Here is an 18,733-nt window from a genome sequence, read left to right as displayed (position 1 = left end):
TGAGGAAATACTTTTAACGGAAAAGTTTTTCTGTTAAAAGTATTTCCACAAAAGCGCGTCTCGATTGGCACGGATGCTTTTGCACAAAAAGTGCTTTTGCGCAAAAGCATCCGTGGCCAGTCTAGATGCGATTTTGCGCAAGAAAGCCCCGGTCACCATTTTAGCCATTGGGACTTTTTTGCGCAAAACAGTTCTTCCCTGTCTACACTGGTCCTCTTGCGCAAGAATTCTTGTGCAAGAGGGCTTTTTCCTGAGTGGGAGTGTAAAAGAATTTGTGCAGGAAGCACTGATTTTGTACATTACAAAGTCAGTGCTCTTGCGCAAATTCAAGCGGCCAGTGTAGACAGCAGGCAAGTTTTTGCGCAAAAGCAACTGCTTTTGCGCAAAATCTCGCCAGTCTAGATGCACCCATAGAACAATAGAACTGGAAGGGACCCCAAGAGGTCATCAAGTCCAGTCCCCTGCCCTCATGGCAGGACCAAGCACCATCTGAGCACGGGAGTGGATCATCCTTTTAGGAAAGCAATGATGATCAAACTGATTTGTTTTTTTTCCCCTCTCACCCAGAATCACTGAATATGAGGGCAATTACATAACAGGTGTAAACATCCACATCAGCTCTGGGCAAAACTGTCATATGAGTTGCCCTCCGCTCCTTCAGTCTTCACCTCCAGAAAAATTATCCAGCCTTTTCTAAACCTCAACCATTTGGGGATTGAACATCCATTCTCTCATCCATTCCCTATTCTAATTGTATTGGAAAAGAAGATTTAATTTAGAATGAACATTGAACTTCCATGAATGAGTAATGTTAGTTTTTTTTCTTCAATATGTGCCCAGCTAGTCATCCAAAACCTTAGAATTTCCAGTTAACATGTCACCATATTCAGGAAGCAGAATATGTAATCGGGTGATTCATGTCTCCTAATGATGCTGGCAGAAAAAAACTGGGAATGGTTAAAAAGGCTTTAAAGTTGCTAGTAGTCTTCTTTCTCAGATAAGATCCAGAAAGTTACAGTAGCGCAAGGTTTCAAAATAGATTTTCACTTATTCTAGTGACTCACTGAGCTACTAGAAATGCAATCATTTATTGGGCTAATGGCAGAGGTTGGAAATTCATTGTGCATCATCTAGTAGAAATGTGTCTTTTGGAACGCAGGAAGGAGAAAAGTCATTTATTCTATGGGCAGCTGTGTGTGTTTAAGCCTGTAGAATTTGCTTTCTGCTTTATTAATAGGCAATTACCCAGCATTGTATGTCAGATAGGGTTGTGCTATAGGTTCTGTACCGAACACAGCCCTGAAAAGTTAAGGAATGAAAGTCTAAATCTAATCACAGGACAATCCCTCAAATCCACTTCCACCACTGTACACTGCAGAATATATGCCACAGTCTTAAACTGCCCTGTGCTAGATTCCATCCAACACAAACAGTACTGGATTCCTACTGCACGGTTCAGTGAAAGTCCACTCACTCAGCTTTGGGGAGGGAGTTACTAGATGGCATAGCATCCTTAATGGGGCCTCTAGGTCTTACCTCAATACAAACACTAAACAAGGTAGTTATTAAAAGATGTTTAGGGCGTGTCTACACAATGGAGAAGGTTGACCTTCTGGAGGTCGCTCTTCTAGAGTTCCATTGAGGGGGGTGTAGTGTAGACCCCCAAAATCAAACAGCGAGGAGACCCCGCCGGCATCCTGTACTCCTCATTCTGTGTAGATACTTCAGTGGCTCAGTTTAAGATAAACTGAATCCAGCTACTCGTTTTGTGTTGCTGGATGGCATACCAGAAGCCAATCTGCCTGGTCTATTTGGGGGTGTTTACACAGCAAAGTTATTTTGGAATAGCATCCGCTATTCCGAAATAATTATGCGAGCAGCTACACAGCAATTCCGTTATTTTGAAATAATTTCGAAATAACGGACAGCTTATTCCGACTTGTAAACCTCATTCTATGAAGTCTAACGCCTGTTCTGAAATAGCTACCGTATATACTCGAGTATAAGTCGACCCGAATATAAGCCGAGGCACCTAATTTTACCCCAAAAAACTGGGGAAAAGTATTGACCCGAGTATAAGCCTAGGGTAGGAAATAAGGCAGCCTAGGGTAGGAAATGAGTCGGGGCGAAAGCTGCTCCGGTGCCCCTGGTCTGTTGGAGACCGTCTCCAGCAGACCAGGGGCACCGGGCGGGTTCCCGCGCTTCTGAGGCTTTGCCAGAGCAAAGCCTCAGAGGCGCGGGGAACCTCCGCTGCTGCCGCTTCAATCTGGGAGCCTGTGGTCTGCTGGGGACCGTCCCCAGCAGACCACAGGCTCCCGGACTGAAGCCGCAGCCGCGGGGGGGGGGCGTCCCGCGCCTCTGCGGCTTAGCCCGCCTCAGTTCGAGATGCTGACTCGAGTATAAGCCGAGGGGGGCATTTTTCAGCACAAAAACTGTGCTGAAAATCTCGGCTTATACTCGAGTATATACGGTATTTCAAAATAAGGCGTGTGTGGACACTATACTGCTGCTATTTCGAAATAGCCCTTCACCAGGGCCATTCTAAGTTATTCCTCCAGGGGCTGTAAATCAAGATAGCACATCTCCATTAGGGAAACCTGCCTTGGACTCATTTTGAGGCTTCCCTGCAGTGTAGACATGCTATTTCGAAATAAGCTATTTCAGAAGAACTATTCCAGAATAGCTTATTCCGAAATAACTGTGCTGTGTAGCCGTACCCTTTTAGACCTAGGCTTAGGTCTGCACATCCTCCCAGATGTAAAGCAGCATAACTTTAATGAAATCTGTGGAGCTGTGTTGATTTCACACCATCTGAGCAGCTGACCCTTGGCATCTGAGATGTTGTGACTTAATCCGTGACATTTGCATTCAGGGCTGCTGCAGCCGCTTACATTCAGTGCGTGTTTAATTGTAATTAATTGTTCCATTATCAGTTAATCATTAATGCTTTCTAGTGATTATTTGAAACGGTGGGATCCCGTCCTGATGGTGAAAAATGAGTTATTAACTGCTGGAGAGGAACATGTTTTCCCGTTAAGTACATGGCTACAGACAGTCATTTGTTTTAAAGAGGATTCGCCCCCTCCTTCCTGGTTAATGCTGTTTATCCAGTGCTGTGGTTCTAAGCACTTGCCTGAATTCTGATACCCCCTTACACCTGAATATATTCAGCAGGCCCGCCGACGGGAGGAGGATGGGAAGGGGAAGCCTGTCCTAGGGCCCATAATTCATAGGAGCATGGGGCTGCCGCTGTTGCTACTGTGGCAGCACCAGTGGCCAAAGTCCCAGAACCTTTAAATTGCTGCCGGAGCCCCATGTGGTGCATTCCAGGAGGGTGGGGCAGCACTGTGTGGGCGGTGCCCTGACCCCACCCCTTCTAACTGAGGCCCCACCCCTTCCGGGAGCACGGAGTGGGTTTTCTGCCATCTTATTCTGGGCTCTGGTGATGAGTGTTTCGGGGGTGAGGTGTTGCAGTCTTGTTGGTCCCAGGATATTAGAGAGGCCAGCTTCTGTTGGTGAGAGAGAGAGAACATTCCTGTATCCTAACCCTTAACCTCAGATCTGTACATCTAAGTTTAGGGCATTTCGCGACTAGGTCCAATTTCACAGCTAGCACTGACCATCGTTATAATGAGCCGAATCAGAACCGTGGATCCAGGATCACCTAGAACTAATACTGTGGGCTGGACAAATCCAAATTGTTTTGGATGTACAAAGACATGACAAGCTTGATCCAAAACTTGGGGAAGCCCATGGAGAGATTCCCGTCAATTTAGACATTAGAGCAAGCACAAAGTGGCTGTGTCTACACTGGCAAGTTATTCCGGAAAATCAGCTGCTTTTCCGGAAAAACTTGCCAGCTGTCTACACTGGCCATTTGAATTTCCGGAAAAGCACTGACGATCTACTGTAAAATCATCAGTGCTTTTCCGGAAATATTATGCTGCTCCCGTTCGGGCAAAAGTCTTTTTCTGGAAAACTGTTCTGGAAAGGGGGCAGTGTAGACAGCATAGTACTGTTTTCCGCAAAAAAGCCCCGATCGCAAAAATGATGATCGGGGCTTTTTTGCGGAAAAGTGCGTCTAGATTGGCCACGGACGCTTTTCCGCAAAAAGTGCTTTTCCGGAAAAGCGTCCTGCCAATCTAGACGCGCTTTTCCGAAAATGCTTTTAACGGAAAACTTTTCCGTTAAAAGCATTTCTGGAAAATCATGCCAGTGTAGACGTAGCCAGTGTGTATGAAATCACTACATGCTATGTAATCTACAACACCCAAAGGGGTTATAATTAACAATAGCGCCCATAGACAAAATGCTCCTGTGTCCGGTGGAATTCTCCCTTCTTTGGGTCATAGATTGGTCTCAAGGCAGAGTTCACATGTATTATCCCAAATTATATTTTGATGCAATTTAACTAATTAGAAGATGAAGACTTTATGTTCTTGAGCCAGTTTCCATGAGCAAATCCCTATATAACTGGAATCAATTTAAAAAATCACTTTAATTGTTTAACTACTCTTTATATGGTCTTGAAAATGCAATTTGGTGATGGGGTTTGAAATGCTCCTCATCGGTTGGGAAGTTAATGTGGTCAGAAACCCTAGCAAGGGTGAGCATTATTATTCTGTTTACTTTAAAGAAGAGAGAGGAAATTAGACCTCTTCTGCTAATGTGGAGAATCCAGACATAACGTTACCAGCTTTTGCTCATCACAGTTTAATAAAGTGGTATGACCCAATGGCTTTGTGACACACGCTTCATAAGAATGGCCATACTGAGTCAGATGAAAGGTCCATCTAGCCCAGTATCCTGTCTGCCGACAGTGGCCAATACCATATGCCTTAGAGGGAGGGAACACAACAGGTAATCCTCACCTGATCTCTCTCCTGTCATCCATCTCCAGACAGACAGAGGCCATTCATGGATCTCTCTAGGTCTTGTTTGAACCCTGTTAAAGTCCTAGTCTTCTCCACATCCTCTGGCAAGGAGTTCCACAGGTTGACTGTGCACTAAGTGAAGAAAAACTTCCTTTTGTTTGTTTTAAACCTGCTATCTATTAATTTCATTTGGTGACCCCTAGTTCTTATTTTGTGGGAATAAGTAAATAACTTTTCTGCATTCACTTTTTGCACACCAGTCATAATTTTATAGACCTCTATCATCTCCCCCCGTGGTCTCCTCTTTTCTAAGTTGAAAAGTCCAAGTCTTTTTAATCTCTCTTCATATGGGTCCCATTCCAAACCCCTCATCATTTTTGTTGCCCTTTTCTGAACCTTCATTAATTGCATATCTTTGTATGGACACGTGCACACACCCATATCCACATACAAGCAATACTCCTAGTCCAATTGTGCAACACGAATTCACACTGAATGGTACCTCGAGAGGCATACAGATTTGGTGGTATCACTGGCTCTACTCATGTAGCAAAGTACGGCTCCTCTTTAGAGACAGCAGTTAGAACATGAGCCTGGGAGACAGGGAACGTAGGTTTAATTCTTGTTCTGTCACAGACATCTAACGTCATCTTGAGCAAGTCACTCAGGGTATGTCTACACTACCCTCCTAATTCGAACTAGGAGGGTAATGTAGGCATACCGCACTTGCAAATGAAGCCTGGGATTTGACTTTCCTGGGCTTCATTTGCATGAAGCTGGCCAGCGCCATTTTTAAATGCCGGGAGTTCAAACCCCGTGCTGTGCGGCTACACGCGGCACGGAGTAGCTAGTTCGGATTAGGCTTCCTAATCCGAACTAGCTGTACTCCTCGTGAAATGAGGAGTACAGCTAGTTCAGATTAGGAAGCCTAATCCGAACTAGCTACTCCGTGCCCCGTGTAGCCGCGCGGCACGGGGTTCGAACTGCCGGCATTTAAAAATGGCGCCGGCCGGCTTCATGCAAATGAAGCCCGGGAAATTCAAATCCCGGGCTTCATTTGCAAGTGCGGTATGACTACATTACCCTCCTAGTTCGAATTAGGAGGGTAGTGTAGACATACCCTCACTCACCCTGGGCCTTGGTTTCTATGAAATAGGGACTATATCACTGACCTGCTGTTGAGGGGGTTGTGAGGATAAATTCATTAAAGACTGGGAGGTGTTCAGATATTACGGTCACTATATAAATAAACTAGAAGACTTACCTGGTGTTGCCTGGGCCCTTCAGGGTGGGGCTTTGCGGTTGTGTGTGTGTGTGGGGGGGGGGGGTGCAGGAAGTTGGGGACCAGGGGTGTGTTCTCTCTTCACTGACCACCCTTCAGCTCATTCAGGGCCTGTTCTCTCTCACACACCCGCCCAAGCCACCCCGCCAGCCCACCTGGTGCCTGTTCTCTCCTGCTCCGACCACTTCCACCAACCTGACCAGGGCCTGTGCTCTTCCCTCCCAGTCTACTCCCCAGCCTCCTGGGGCCTGGGCTCTCCCCCTCCCCAGATCCTACTAGCTACCAGGGGTCTATTCTCTCCCCCCACCCACTCCAGTGCTGCGGTCAAAGGCCATATGGGGGGTAAAGGGTTTGGGGCAGGCGACCTACGTACTTGGTCTGCTAGGAGGCAAGATGGCAGATCCTCAGCCCTGCTGGCCACTCCTTGGTGGTATGGCTGCTCCCAGTGGACACCCTCATATCACGTTCCCCCAAACAGCAGCCCCTCCCTTTCCATACTATGGAAAACAGTCCCTTCCCTGAGGCTTCCGGTTGTCCTGGCACAATCAGACCCTGACCTTAGGAGGAGAGGAAGCTGCCTACCCAATTTGGTAGCCCTAGCTAATACTGTTTAGGAGGAGTTCTTGAACAAATGGACTTTCCGACAGACAGACAGGTGCACTGTAATGTATAGGGAGAGAGTAAGCGAGAGACTTCAGAGTGTCCTTAAAGTCTAGCTTTAGATGTATGAGTTTCATGGGTGGGTGTATGTCTTTGTATGTGTGTGTTTGTGTCTGTGTTGCTTAGAGCCCAAGGAGTGCTCCTACAGCCCAGATATTAGTTCAATGCTTATGACCTGTGATCGGACAGGAGACCACCCCACTGTGATGCAACATTTTAAATTAAAATTCTAGTTCAGTTTAGAAAATAAAAATGAAGGTGGGAGGAGATGGAGGAGGAAGTTTGAGGAGTGGCAGACTGTTGCACTGGTGCCTTAAAGAATACAAGGGATTTAAGCAGGTTCTTAACCTTAAGCCTGTGCACAGTCCTGTTGAAATGAGGGTTTGATGCTCAAATTCTGCAGGGATATTTTATGTCTTCAGAATCCTGTGGACTGATTCCGTGTCAGGAAGTGTTGATGAGTTCCATACACAAAATATACACCACTTGATTCTTTCAACCCACCCCTTGTGGAACCATATACACCAGTGTGAAGTGGATAAAAAACACTGCCATTCTCAATGACTAGCCATTTTGTATAAATAGCTACACACGGTGCGAGACAAAAGAGAATCTAGGCTGTTTTTAAAGCAGATTTGCAGAATGATATACTAAGATGCGGTCGTCAGTAGATTTCTGGCATTTAACTTTACATACACAGGGTCAGTTGGAAGTCAGTGGGGATCTACTTGTACCCCTAAGTTAAGCAAATGTAAATACTTGGTCGTAGAGGGGTAGGTGTGTTAGTCTGTAGCTATAAAAATAACTTAAATAGAATACAGTACTTAGGTTTCTGTGATTCCTCTCCAGTTCATCATCTGAAGAAGTGGGTTTTGCCCACAAAAGCTCAGGATACTATATATATTTTTGCTAGTCTCTAAGGGTGCATCTACACTGCACCCTTACTTCTAAATAAGGTACACGATTTGCACCATGCAAATTGTATGACTTATTTTGAGGTAATTTTGAAATAGCTTATTCTGAAACTTGGTACTATCTACACAGCGCCAAAATTCAAAATAAAGTGCTATTCCGAAACGTCCCTTAACTCTCGTGCAATGAGATTACAGGGACGTGGGATAGTGATCCTGTTATATTTCCATATAACAGACTTGCTCTTAAGACATGGAGATATCCCGAAATAGTTCGCAGTGTAGACGTAGCCTAAGGTGCCACAGGACTACTCATTGTAAATACTCTGGCTACTGGAGTCACTCATCCAGGTAATGGATATACACAAATTACCAAGCCAAATTCTGCCATATTAAACAGGTACATTCTATTCCATTCTACTCCTATTGAAGGCAGTGGGGTTACTCCTGATACGTACTGATGCCAAAGCAAAATTTGGCTCTGCACATGCATAAAGATGGTTGATGTGAATGTACCCTGACCCTTGTTTCAAAACACACAATAACATTATAACCTTTGGGCTAAGACAAGGGTTACGTTTAACTGTGCAGCCATTGTACCCATCCATACTAACTTTCTCAAAATTAGTAATTAGCAGCCCAGGTTTGATCTCTCAGCTCAGCGACGAGTATTTTTATTCATTTATTTAGAAAAGTTTTAAGCAAAATTGGTTCTGCTCTCCCCAAATTAACGAACGGTGGACACATGCCATATATGATTCTTTCCTATAACATGCTATGCCTCAAAGGGCTTTGCAAAAATCAAATCTAAATAAGCACCCAATAAATGTCTAGGAAGAATCTTAAGAATTAGCAGGAGAGAAACATTTTTGATCGTATTTTACAGTTGCCTAGACTTGTACCACCCATGTGGGACGAGGCTGAAGGTTAAACTTGGTATACAGGCTGCACAGGAGGGGGCAGAGAAATGTTAACGATGCAGTAGCCTCATCTTGGCTGCTTCATTAACACACAGAACAGGGATGTATTGAATTCACCCTCTTTGTGCAGTTCATTTACTAATGTCCTCCCAAGAGCCTGCTGTTTGCCAGGAGAAAGATACAAGTTATCATGGGGTGTTACTTTGATGTAGGTTTTTTTAGGCTGCTTTGGCTATCTGGTCTGTTATTGGAAGGGTGGGTTATGAAATTTAAAGCCTCTCTAAGAATGGAATTGACTTACTTGGATTCTTTTCCTTTTGTCCAGAATGGAACACGGTGTTAGAAGGTGGATCTTTTTTTTTTTTTTTAAAGAAGTGACACAGTTGTACAGTAAAATATTTAAATGGGCTTTGCTTAAAAGTAATTGGATTCTGTAATAGCTCTTATCATGGCCATGTTGTTTGCACTGCTGTAGTGAAGGCTGTTAATACTGCTATTCGAACCCCTCGTCTTCAAGGGTACATTGGTACATATGACTCTTCTGTGAACATTAGTTCCAGGCTATGACGTGGCACATGATGACTCGGCCAAGAGTATTTTTTCCTGCAATGTATAAAGCAAACAATTTATCATTAAATGAGGAGTTGGGGGAGGTAAGTGGCTTCATGGGGCTGTGAATGGGATATGAAGCTTTCCACCTGGAATTTGAGGGCTCCAGTCGTCTGCCGGCTGGTGTGGATCCCATGTTATCATTTATTGACAGCTGTTTGGTGTCCTTAGTGAAGTCAGTTGTTGGGCATGGATAGGGTTGGCAGGTGTCCGTTTTTGAACCAGATGGTTCAGTATTTGAGCATTCTGTTTGGGAAACACATTGAGAAAATAGAAACGAGAAAATAGAAATGTCCGGTATTTTCTAAATAAAATGTCATGTAGACTGTGATGTAATGTCAAGTGTGTCCAGTATATTTGTTGAAACCATCTGGCAACCATAGGCATGGGTCATTTCTTATAGGAAGCAGCCCTGCATGCAGCCTTCCTGCCCAGCACTCTTGTTAGCATCCTCCACCAAGTAGCAAGAAACTAAGTGACCAAAGTAACCTCATCTGCCCTAGAAGCAGCTCTTGTTGAGGTATGTTGGTGGAGTAACTCCCTCTGTCACTCCCACACTGCCTCCTTAGTTCTGGGGACATGAACAGTGTCAAGTATCAGAGGGGTAGCCGTGTTAGTCTGAATCTGCAAAAGCGACGAGGAGTCCTGTGGCACCTTATAGACTAACTGAAGTGTAGGAGCATAAGCTTTCGTGGGCAAAGACCCACTTCGTCAGATGCATGTCATTAACACACATGCATCTGACGAAGTGGGTCTTTGCCCACGAAAGCTTATGCTCCTACACTTCAGTTAGTCTATAAGGTGCCACAGGACTCCTCGTCGCTTATGAACAGTGTGTCCATGTTAAGGATCCTTGAATGCTTGTTGATTCTTTGGCCTGCAAGCATTGGGGAAGCTGAGCCCTGCAGAGATGTCAACTTGCCCTCTCCAAAGATGCTCACTTCTTGGTCACTGATGTTAAAGAAGAAAGAAGTGACCTGGGAGTGGATGGGGTAAACGAACTGCTTTATTGCCGACTCACCTTTACCTTGGACATTCAACAGAACGTTCCGAGTGGCCACAATTTGGCACCAGTTGCACCTTTTATTTGCGTTAGTATGTTAATTTACACATTTATTACTACTTTCCCTAAAGCCTTATTTAGTAAGGTTAGCTTTCATACCATGAATATTAATAAGCAGGTGTGGAATACATTTATACCCTCCCCTGTTATTTACTGGTTTTCAGTTAAATTAGCATTCCATGCTGTCTTAATTAGCAACATGAAGGATGGGGAAAGAATTCTGACCCTGAAAGTGTTTTTACAGAACAAGTGTGAAGACAAAACAAGACACCGTTCAGTGCAGCTCTCTTCCAAGGCTTCCAGGACAAAGGGGAAAACATGTTTAAAGTGCAATGCCTGTTCAGGCTGGACCCTTTTCCCACTGATGTATAGTCTTCCCAGACCCCTATTCATGTGTACATATCCCACCAACCTGCATTCCTTGTCCTCAACTAGAGAGAGAGATGGGGGGAGGGATAGCTCAGTGGTTTGAACATTGGCCTGCTAAAACCCAGGGTTGTGAGTTCAATCCTTGTGAAGGCCATTTGGGGCAAAAGTTTGTCAGGGATGGTACTTGGTCCTGCTGTGAAGGCAGGGGGCTGGACTCAATGACCTTTAAGGACCCTTCCAGTTCTAGGAGATAGGCAATCTCCATTTATTTATAACATATCCAGTTATGAATACAACCCTTCTGCTTGAGAGAGGAAAAAAAACCTCCCTAGGTCATGCGTTCCCAAACTGGGGGGGCGTGAAGAAATTCCAGGGGGGATGCAAGGCAACCCCCCCTCTCCCCACCTGTCAATTCCCCTCCCCCCCCCCCCCCCCCAAGTTGTAGTGTTATTTTTATTTTGGCCTCGGTCAGTTCCTTTTTTTTTTTTTTGGCTCAACAAGATTTGCTGCTATTGGGTGGAGGGCATGAGGGTTTCTCAAAAATCAAAAAGGGAGCATGATGCCGAAAAGTTTGGGAACCACTGCCCTAGGGCCTGGTACAGGGAAGTCAGCTATTTTGTAATTTGTGGTCACTTGTGGTGTGATTCAAAAAGCAGTCCTGAATGGTTAATGACCTTCCCCTTTTGTTTGACTCTGTATCCCCGAGTTCAGAAGAAGTGCCAGGCCGAACAAGGAGAGCAAGTGGTCATGCACCAGTGGGCAGCTCTAGATCAGTGGGTTTGCGAGGGGACTCGGCGTTTCTCCTGGTTCATCCTCCAGCTAAGAGTGCCTCTTGGAAGCTTTCCAGCTTGCTCTTTTGCTATGATCGCAGGGTTGTTCTGTGAAAGGGGAGGTGCTTTTCCTTTGACTTCCTCTTCTGGAAGGTGTGCCAAACTGGTGGAGGTCCTACCCCTGCGCCACCACCTCCTTGGGGTGGAAGCTGATAGCACTAGAAAGGAAAATACTGGCTGTGCATTTTCTTCCCAGTGGGGCAGGACACCGTAAGAGCGGAACAGATCCCGGGAACCACCCATCATGGGAGGTCTAGAGGGCAGCTCTCTGGTTAAGTTCACAGAAGGCAGTTTCCAGCCACATGAATTTGACAATCGCCTGTTAATTTTCTTACAGGTTTACTGGAATGAATCTGCCAGCCCCAGTCATCAGCAGTAAAAATTGGCTGCGACTTCACTTTACATCGGATGGCAACCACAAGCAGAAGGGGTTCAGTGCCCAGTATCAAGGTAACTACTTATTGACCATTTTGAATCATTAACCCATGGATCCTTTCAGCTCTTAAGGGAGATATTTTAGCTTCCAAACTACACACAAGAGGCTACCTGTGTTGCTTCCTTAGAAAGCCATCCTGGCAGCCTGCTGGGAGTGTGGGGGTTGCCTCTCCCTGGAAAATAAACCTGCATGTGTTTAAAATAAAATAAAAATAAAACAGAAAGACCTTTTTCTCAGTTTGCACTTCAGTCCGGCCTTGCGGATTCTCAGAAATTGCTTTTTGTCTGAGTTGTAACTCCAGTCTCCTGAAGGTTTCAGGAGACGCTGTCTGCAGAATGCGTTTTCACCTCATGGTGTATTTGGATATCTAATATGCCTTGAGAAGTGTCCCTCGAAGAGGGGTGGGTGGTCTTTCGGTAACAATCCTAGCTATTTCTGTCTGCTTGACTCAGTCGGAATGTCAAAGCCCAGGTTTATTTTGACTGATTTCGACGTAGCTCTCACACTGGTTAAATCGGAAGTCACGGTACTGGAGGCAGTGGAGTGACACCAGTGTCAGGGAGATCTGAATTGAGACTGTTGTGTTGAAGGCCTGGTGGGATGGTAAGTCTTTCTGACAGCTATAGGGCTACCAAACTCAAAAGTTCCACCAGGAGGACAGGATGGACAGTACACTTGTCCAGCCAAACCGTCAGGTAAAGATGTCCATCTCGCCTTAGATAGTACGCTGAGCCCATGGGACTGTCTCTAGAAGCGTGTGGAGGCTGGAGGGATTTGCAAATTTGTTAGAGATGTCAGTTGTGTGTCATGTCTCCTTGTGGTGGTCGGTCCACAGAGGGGATAGCAGTCTGCTATTGCTGCCGGTTTGCTTTGCGCAGCAGATGTTGAGACTGAAGATCAGGGTTCAAATCCTGCTAAAGACCCAGGTTTGGGGATTGCTACAGGAGACCAACATGGACCTCAGTTTAGCACTGGGATATTAAGAACACTGCCCTGTTGTGCTATGGAAGGAGATGGTGGTGTTGCATTTGCAGAGAGATGGCCAATGAGTTTGTGTTTTGTTTAATCATAGCAGACAGGAGGGATCCATTTGGAAAAAATAATCATTGGGGATTCAAAGGAATAGCTCAAGGCCCCTATGCCATTTGTGACCTCCTTACACTTTATTTTGAAGGCTTACGTGGGAAGTGAAGTGACATGTGGGGCTTGAATGGAGGGCTGCATTTCACCAGGGGTCTTTTAGGGTGTTACTGAGAGAGAATAGGTTGGGTCCAGGGATTAGAGTTATAACCTGGGATTTCAAACCCAATTCCAAGTTCCTTCTCTGCCACAGATTTTCTGTATGTCCTTTGGTCGGTCTCTTAGCATGTCTACACGGCAGGGCAAAAACTGAATTAAGCTACACAACTTCAGCTACGTCAGTTGCGAAGCTGAAGTCGAAATAGCTTAATTCAGCTTTTGGCGTTGTCTACACAGCAAGAAGTTGAAGGAGGAGTGTTCTTCCTTCGACTTCCTTTACTCCTTGTGAAATGAAGGTTGGAGGAAGATGTCCTCCAGCTCAACTTTATTTCGAAATAATGGCTTGCTGTGTAGACACGCACTTTCGTTATTTCCGAATAACGTCAGTTATTCTGAAATAGTGCTGCTGTGTAGACGTACACTTAGTCTCTCTGGGTATGTCTACACTCCCCCCTAGTTCGAACTAGAGGGGGTAATGTAGTCATACGGAGTTGCAAATGAAGCTCGGGATTTGAATTTCCCGGGCTTCATTTGCATAAAGCCGGTCGGCGCCATTTTTAAATGCCGGCTAGTTCGGACCCTGTGCCGTGTGTAGCCGCGCGGCACGGGGTCCGAACTAGCTGGCATTTAAAAATGGCGCCGGCCGGCTTTATGCAAATGAAACCCGGGAAATTCAAATCCCGGGCTTCATTTGCAACTCCGTATGACTACATTACCCCCCCTAGTTCGAACTAGGGGGGTAGTGTAGATATACCCTCTGTGCCTCAATTCCCTGATCAGTAAGATGGGGGAACAGCACTGCCCTATACTACAGCAGTGTTGGAAGGATAAATTAAAGACTGGAATGTGCTCTGATACCATAGTGATAGGGAATCAGATAAGTACTCAAGATAAAAAGAAGAAAATGGAGCACTCAAGCCGCACAACAGGATCACCTAAGGTGCTGCAGCAAAAGGGCAGAGTTAATAGCTAAGAACATGTTGTTATTGCTTTGTGTTGCCGGGTGTTTGATGGTTATTACTATACAGGAATATGCCCAATAAAAATTAACAAGGTAAATAAATGGGGGGAGAGGCGGTTTTCCACTCTTAAACATCTCCGAGGTGTAGGTGCAAAGTAAGGAGGATGCCTGCTAAGATGTACTCAAACAGCGTCCTCCCAAATCTTTTGAGGCACTGCTCAAGACTGCCCCGGACAGTGCAACATCGTTAATTAGTTCACCACCCCAACAAAGAGTGGTGGTAACAGCCCTTGTTAACCTGCGTAGAGATTCCCCGACCACTTCAACCTGTTTTGGAGAAAATATAAGCCAGAGTAATTACAGAAAGACAGATTGGGAGTGATTATAAGTCATTAGACATAGAGATCAAAGTTGGGTATGATAAGAAATAAAAAATAGAATTGCAGTCTACATTCTAACTTGAGCAGACTGACTAAGCAAGGTTTGAATCCAGCAGCTTTTCTCACCCGAAGACAAGGGGTGGGGAATCTTTTTTGGGAGAACTTCAGTCTGAGGTTTTCAAAGTGCTGAAGGGACGTGAATGAGTCAATGCTTGCAACCCCTCGGCCGTCTTGCCTCCTTTTGTACACATGGGAAACTGAGGCACAGAGTGGTTATGCTCAGTGTTCCCTGTGAGTTGTGTGTTTGTGCAGCCACTCAGGAGAGATTCAGATGCTGCCCAGCTGATGAACAGAGCACCTTCAGCTGGTTTTTTTTCTTTCTACAAGTGGTACACATTTACCCATGCCTCAGTGCACATAAAAATTATTCTGCACATGGGTGGAAAAGGTTAGAGGGAACATTGGTTAAGATCCTTTCTTAAGGCCACAGATGGGCAGTAGAACCCAAAAGTCGGGACTCCCAGCCCCATGAAAAAGATTCACAAAAAAACGCTTCTCTTTTCATATGGCTCCCTTTATCCGGACTTTGTTTTATATATAATTTTTTCAATCGCCCTCCCCCACTGCATAATCACAGTTTTAAATTAAAAAGCGCTGCCACAGCTTTTTGTTTCTAACATAGACTACTGCACGCTATTGATGGCTCTTGATGTGACATTTTCCTTCTGCCGTCATGATTGCGGCTTTCTATTAAAACACCTGTCTGAATTATGCCTTTTTTTTTCTTAAATAGAAAAGTAACGATTAATGTTATAATTTCCTCTGATTAGATAAATGTCAGGGGGTTCTAATCTAGCGAGCTCCTCAGAAACCGTTGTGTTGGATATAATGAGCTCTGCGTTTGTATGTGTCAGACGCTTAAAAGATTAACTTAAAAAAAAACACTCACAAAATAGCAATGAAGGCAGAACCCCAACGGAGGTGATGGAGTGTGTCCCATCTGCCACCCGGGTCATGCTCTAAAGGATGTCTTTGTGTTATGATTTCAGCGCAGGGGCCATTCGTATCAATGGGGCTTGGTGTGTGGGCATTTTTTGTCTTCTGCATGGAAGCTGGTAACTTGGCAGTGGGTGTGGCAGTGAATTGAGAAATCAACACATGGGATATGTGATTAACACGAGAGCCACGTAAAGGGGCTCTGGGAACACAGACCACACATGGGTTGGGTGTTTTGCTACAAACTCTACACAGGGGCTGTGTCTACACTGGCAAGTTTTTCCGGAAAATCACATGATTTTTTCGGAAAAACTGGCCAGCTATCTACACTGGCTGCTTGAATTTCCGGAAAAGCAATAGTGATCTAATGTAAAATCATCAGTGCTTTTCCGGAAAAACTATGCTGCTCCCGTTCGGGCAAAAGTCTTTTTCCGAAAGACTTTTGCCCGAAAGGGCCAGTGTAGACGGCATAGTTCTGTTTTCCGCAAAAAAGCCCCGATCACGAAAATGGCGATCAGGGCTTTTTTGCGGAAAAGCGCATCTAGATTGGCCATGGACGCTTTTCTGCCAAAAGTGCTTTTCCGGAAAAGTGTCCTGCCAATCTAGACACGCTTTTCCGAAAATGGTTTTAACTGAAAACTTTTCCGTTAAAAGCATTTCCGGAAAATCATGCCAGTGTAGACGTAGCCTAGCTGTGTTGAAGGTTTATGTTGCAGGTGGGGTTGCTCCACAGCGCACTCTGCAGGGCCAGGTGTGGTACTGCAGGCGTTCTCTGCTTTCCTCTGCAGGTCCTGGCTACCTGCTCGGAGCAGGGTGCTCTGTACCATGCAGGTGGCACGAGTCTCTGCACAGTTAAATAAAAACAACAGACTCAGAATTTGTCCCTTTGTGCTTTTGAACCAAACACAAACTGGCAGGGAAAGACGAAATTTGCAGCACTTGAAGACAAATGCCAAGCTGGCCCTAAAGTTTTGGGTTAGCCATGAGGTACTGCTCCTGTAGCTGATGCTCACCCAGGACTATCCTAAGCCCTTTTAACCTGCCTGCAAGTGCTCAATCCGTCAGTGTCTTCTCCTGGCCCTTCTAGGCCTCGTGGGATGAGGTTTACCGGGGCTGCCGACAAAGGGCTTTGATGTCGGCAGGGGAGCGTCCAGACTATCGCTCTGAGCCGACAAGCAGCTGATCAACTATTTGTCGGCTCAGCGCGGCAGCCATGTAAATTTAAATGAAGCGGCAATTATTTAAATCGCGGCTTCATTTCCCTTTGCCCAATAAACAAATCTACATGGCTCCGTCGACTGAGCCATGTAGTGTAGACGTACCATACCCATGGTGACATACTGTGGTGCCTAGACCAGCCCCTTGACTCGGAAACAGAGAATTTGCCAAGCGATGTAGCCAGAGAGAAAGAAAATTATATATGATTCCCTTGAAATAGTTGTGAGTGTTTGGTGGAAGCTAGCGTAGAATTTGTAGTTAGAGCTGGTGGGAAATCGGTTTCTTGGGATGAAACCTGCAGGGCTTTGTCTATACCACGCAGCTTTTAGCAACAGGATTGTGTCAACACAGCAGTGTTACTAAAGGCTGGCAGTGTGGACTCTGTTTGTCAGCACTTTTAATTCCATCCCTGAGAAGCTGGGTTCCTGCCATCAGCACAGGCCATTCACCTTCTAATTGTCACAGCAAAACTTTTGTCTTTGTGTGCTTTTTTAAGCATCTGTGAATGGCAAAAGTTTTGTCCTTCAATTGGCAATGTAGACAAAATACCGGCCATTCCAATACTTATTTATTTATTTGAGAATGGTCCCCATACCCAGCCTGCCTATGGCACTCCCCCTAGGATGCACAGGATATGGGCAAAACAGAGTCACATCTGTACTCTAGACCAGGGAGTTTGACCCATATCTCACCTATCCTATCAGACTGCCAATGGATTGCTGGCTGTTCTAGTGGAGGTGTATGTCCTTCTGACTGCTTTTGAATAGAAATTCTATCTTTGATCTGAGGCCTTGGCAACACTAAATGGAAGATTGCCGCTGCTGCGATAGATTGCCCGGAATTCTATTTAGCAAGTCTAGTTAAGACTCACTAAATCAAACTCAGAGGGTGCCCCCACTGCCATCCCACATGCCTGCTTTTGCGAGGATTAAGGAAGCTGATGGGAACATTTGCTCCCGCTGTGGGGATTCCACCAAGCTTGACTTAAGATAAGTCAACTCCAGCTACATAGAATAAGTAGCTGGAATTGTGTGCCTTATGCCAAGCTGCCGGGTCTACTGTAGACCTGGCCTGAGAAACCTTGCCGCTAAAGCAGACCCTGTTACAGGAAATGTTTGGGTTTTGAGGAATTGACTTTTTTTGACTGAAAAACTGTTTATTCAAAAAAAAAACCCCACCAAGTAGCTCTATTTGTAACTTTCACTCTCGCTCCCAAATAATAAAAAACACAGGTTCTCAGATGCTCTCTTCCCTCCAGGCACTCTTGTATTTTTGCATTCATACCACATAGGATTCACAAGCCAAACATTTTATGGCATAATCTTTTGGCAGTTTTCCCTTCACTTGAAATTATTGGGTTTGTGGTCAGATCTGAAGAAATCATTGGTGTGTGAATCCCTGTGAAGGGAATTTGAGGATTTTCACATCTGTGTTAAATTTGTGAATTTTCATACTTTGTATCGTAGTCATTTTAATTTGATAATGTCCAATTCTGTATCCCCTCCCACAAAAATTCCTGCTACCTACTCCTGTCCCATACTCTTGTCAACCCCAAGCACTCAGAATCATGAAACAGGCCCCCCAAATTCATGAGATTGACTTAATAGTCATGAAAATTGGGGGGAAATGTACATTTTGCAGTCTCTTTATTTACTCTCAGTCTGCAGTATTGTTATATTGTGCTGCTCCCAGATACTGGAGGGACAGGGTGAGTGAGGTAATATATTTTACTGGACCAATTTCTGTTGGTGAAAGAGACAAGATTTGAGCTATACAGGTCCTGAAAGCTCAAAAGCCTGGCTCTTCCACCATCAGAAGTTCATCCCATAAATCACTTCACCCATCTTGTCTCTCTTTGGTACATTCTGATTTGTCTTTTACGGGGGCACATTTTCAATATTGTTTCTGCAACTGAGAGAGCTATAAAATTACGTTTTTTTCCCACAAACCAAAGTAGAGGTTTATCTTATTCACATGACTCCAGG

General features: G+C 45.1%; 1 protein-coding gene across 1 annotated transcript in view; it reads left to right on the top strand.

Moving 5' to 3' along the window:
* The window catches only part of CSMD2 (CUB and Sushi multiple domains 2), a 743,482-nt gene that overhangs the window by 364,700 nt on the left and 360,049 nt on the right, over positions 1–18,733 (top strand). The window contains exon 6 of the mRNA XM_014578911.3: positions 11,856–11,968. Within this exon, the coding sequence (XP_014434397.3) occupies positions 11,856–11,968 (113 nt within the window). The remainder of the gene's footprint in view (positions 1–11,855; positions 11,969–18,733) is intronic.

This window comes from Pelodiscus sinensis, chromosome 25 (assembly GCF_049634645.1).
Source record: "Pelodiscus sinensis isolate JC-2024 chromosome 25, ASM4963464v1, whole genome shotgun sequence".
Taxonomy (NCBI): domain Eukaryota; kingdom Metazoa; phylum Chordata; order Testudines; family Trionychidae; genus Pelodiscus; species Pelodiscus sinensis.
The sequence above is the reverse complement of the archived record's forward strand: the minus strand, read 5'-3'. Positions and strand labels throughout refer to the sequence as shown.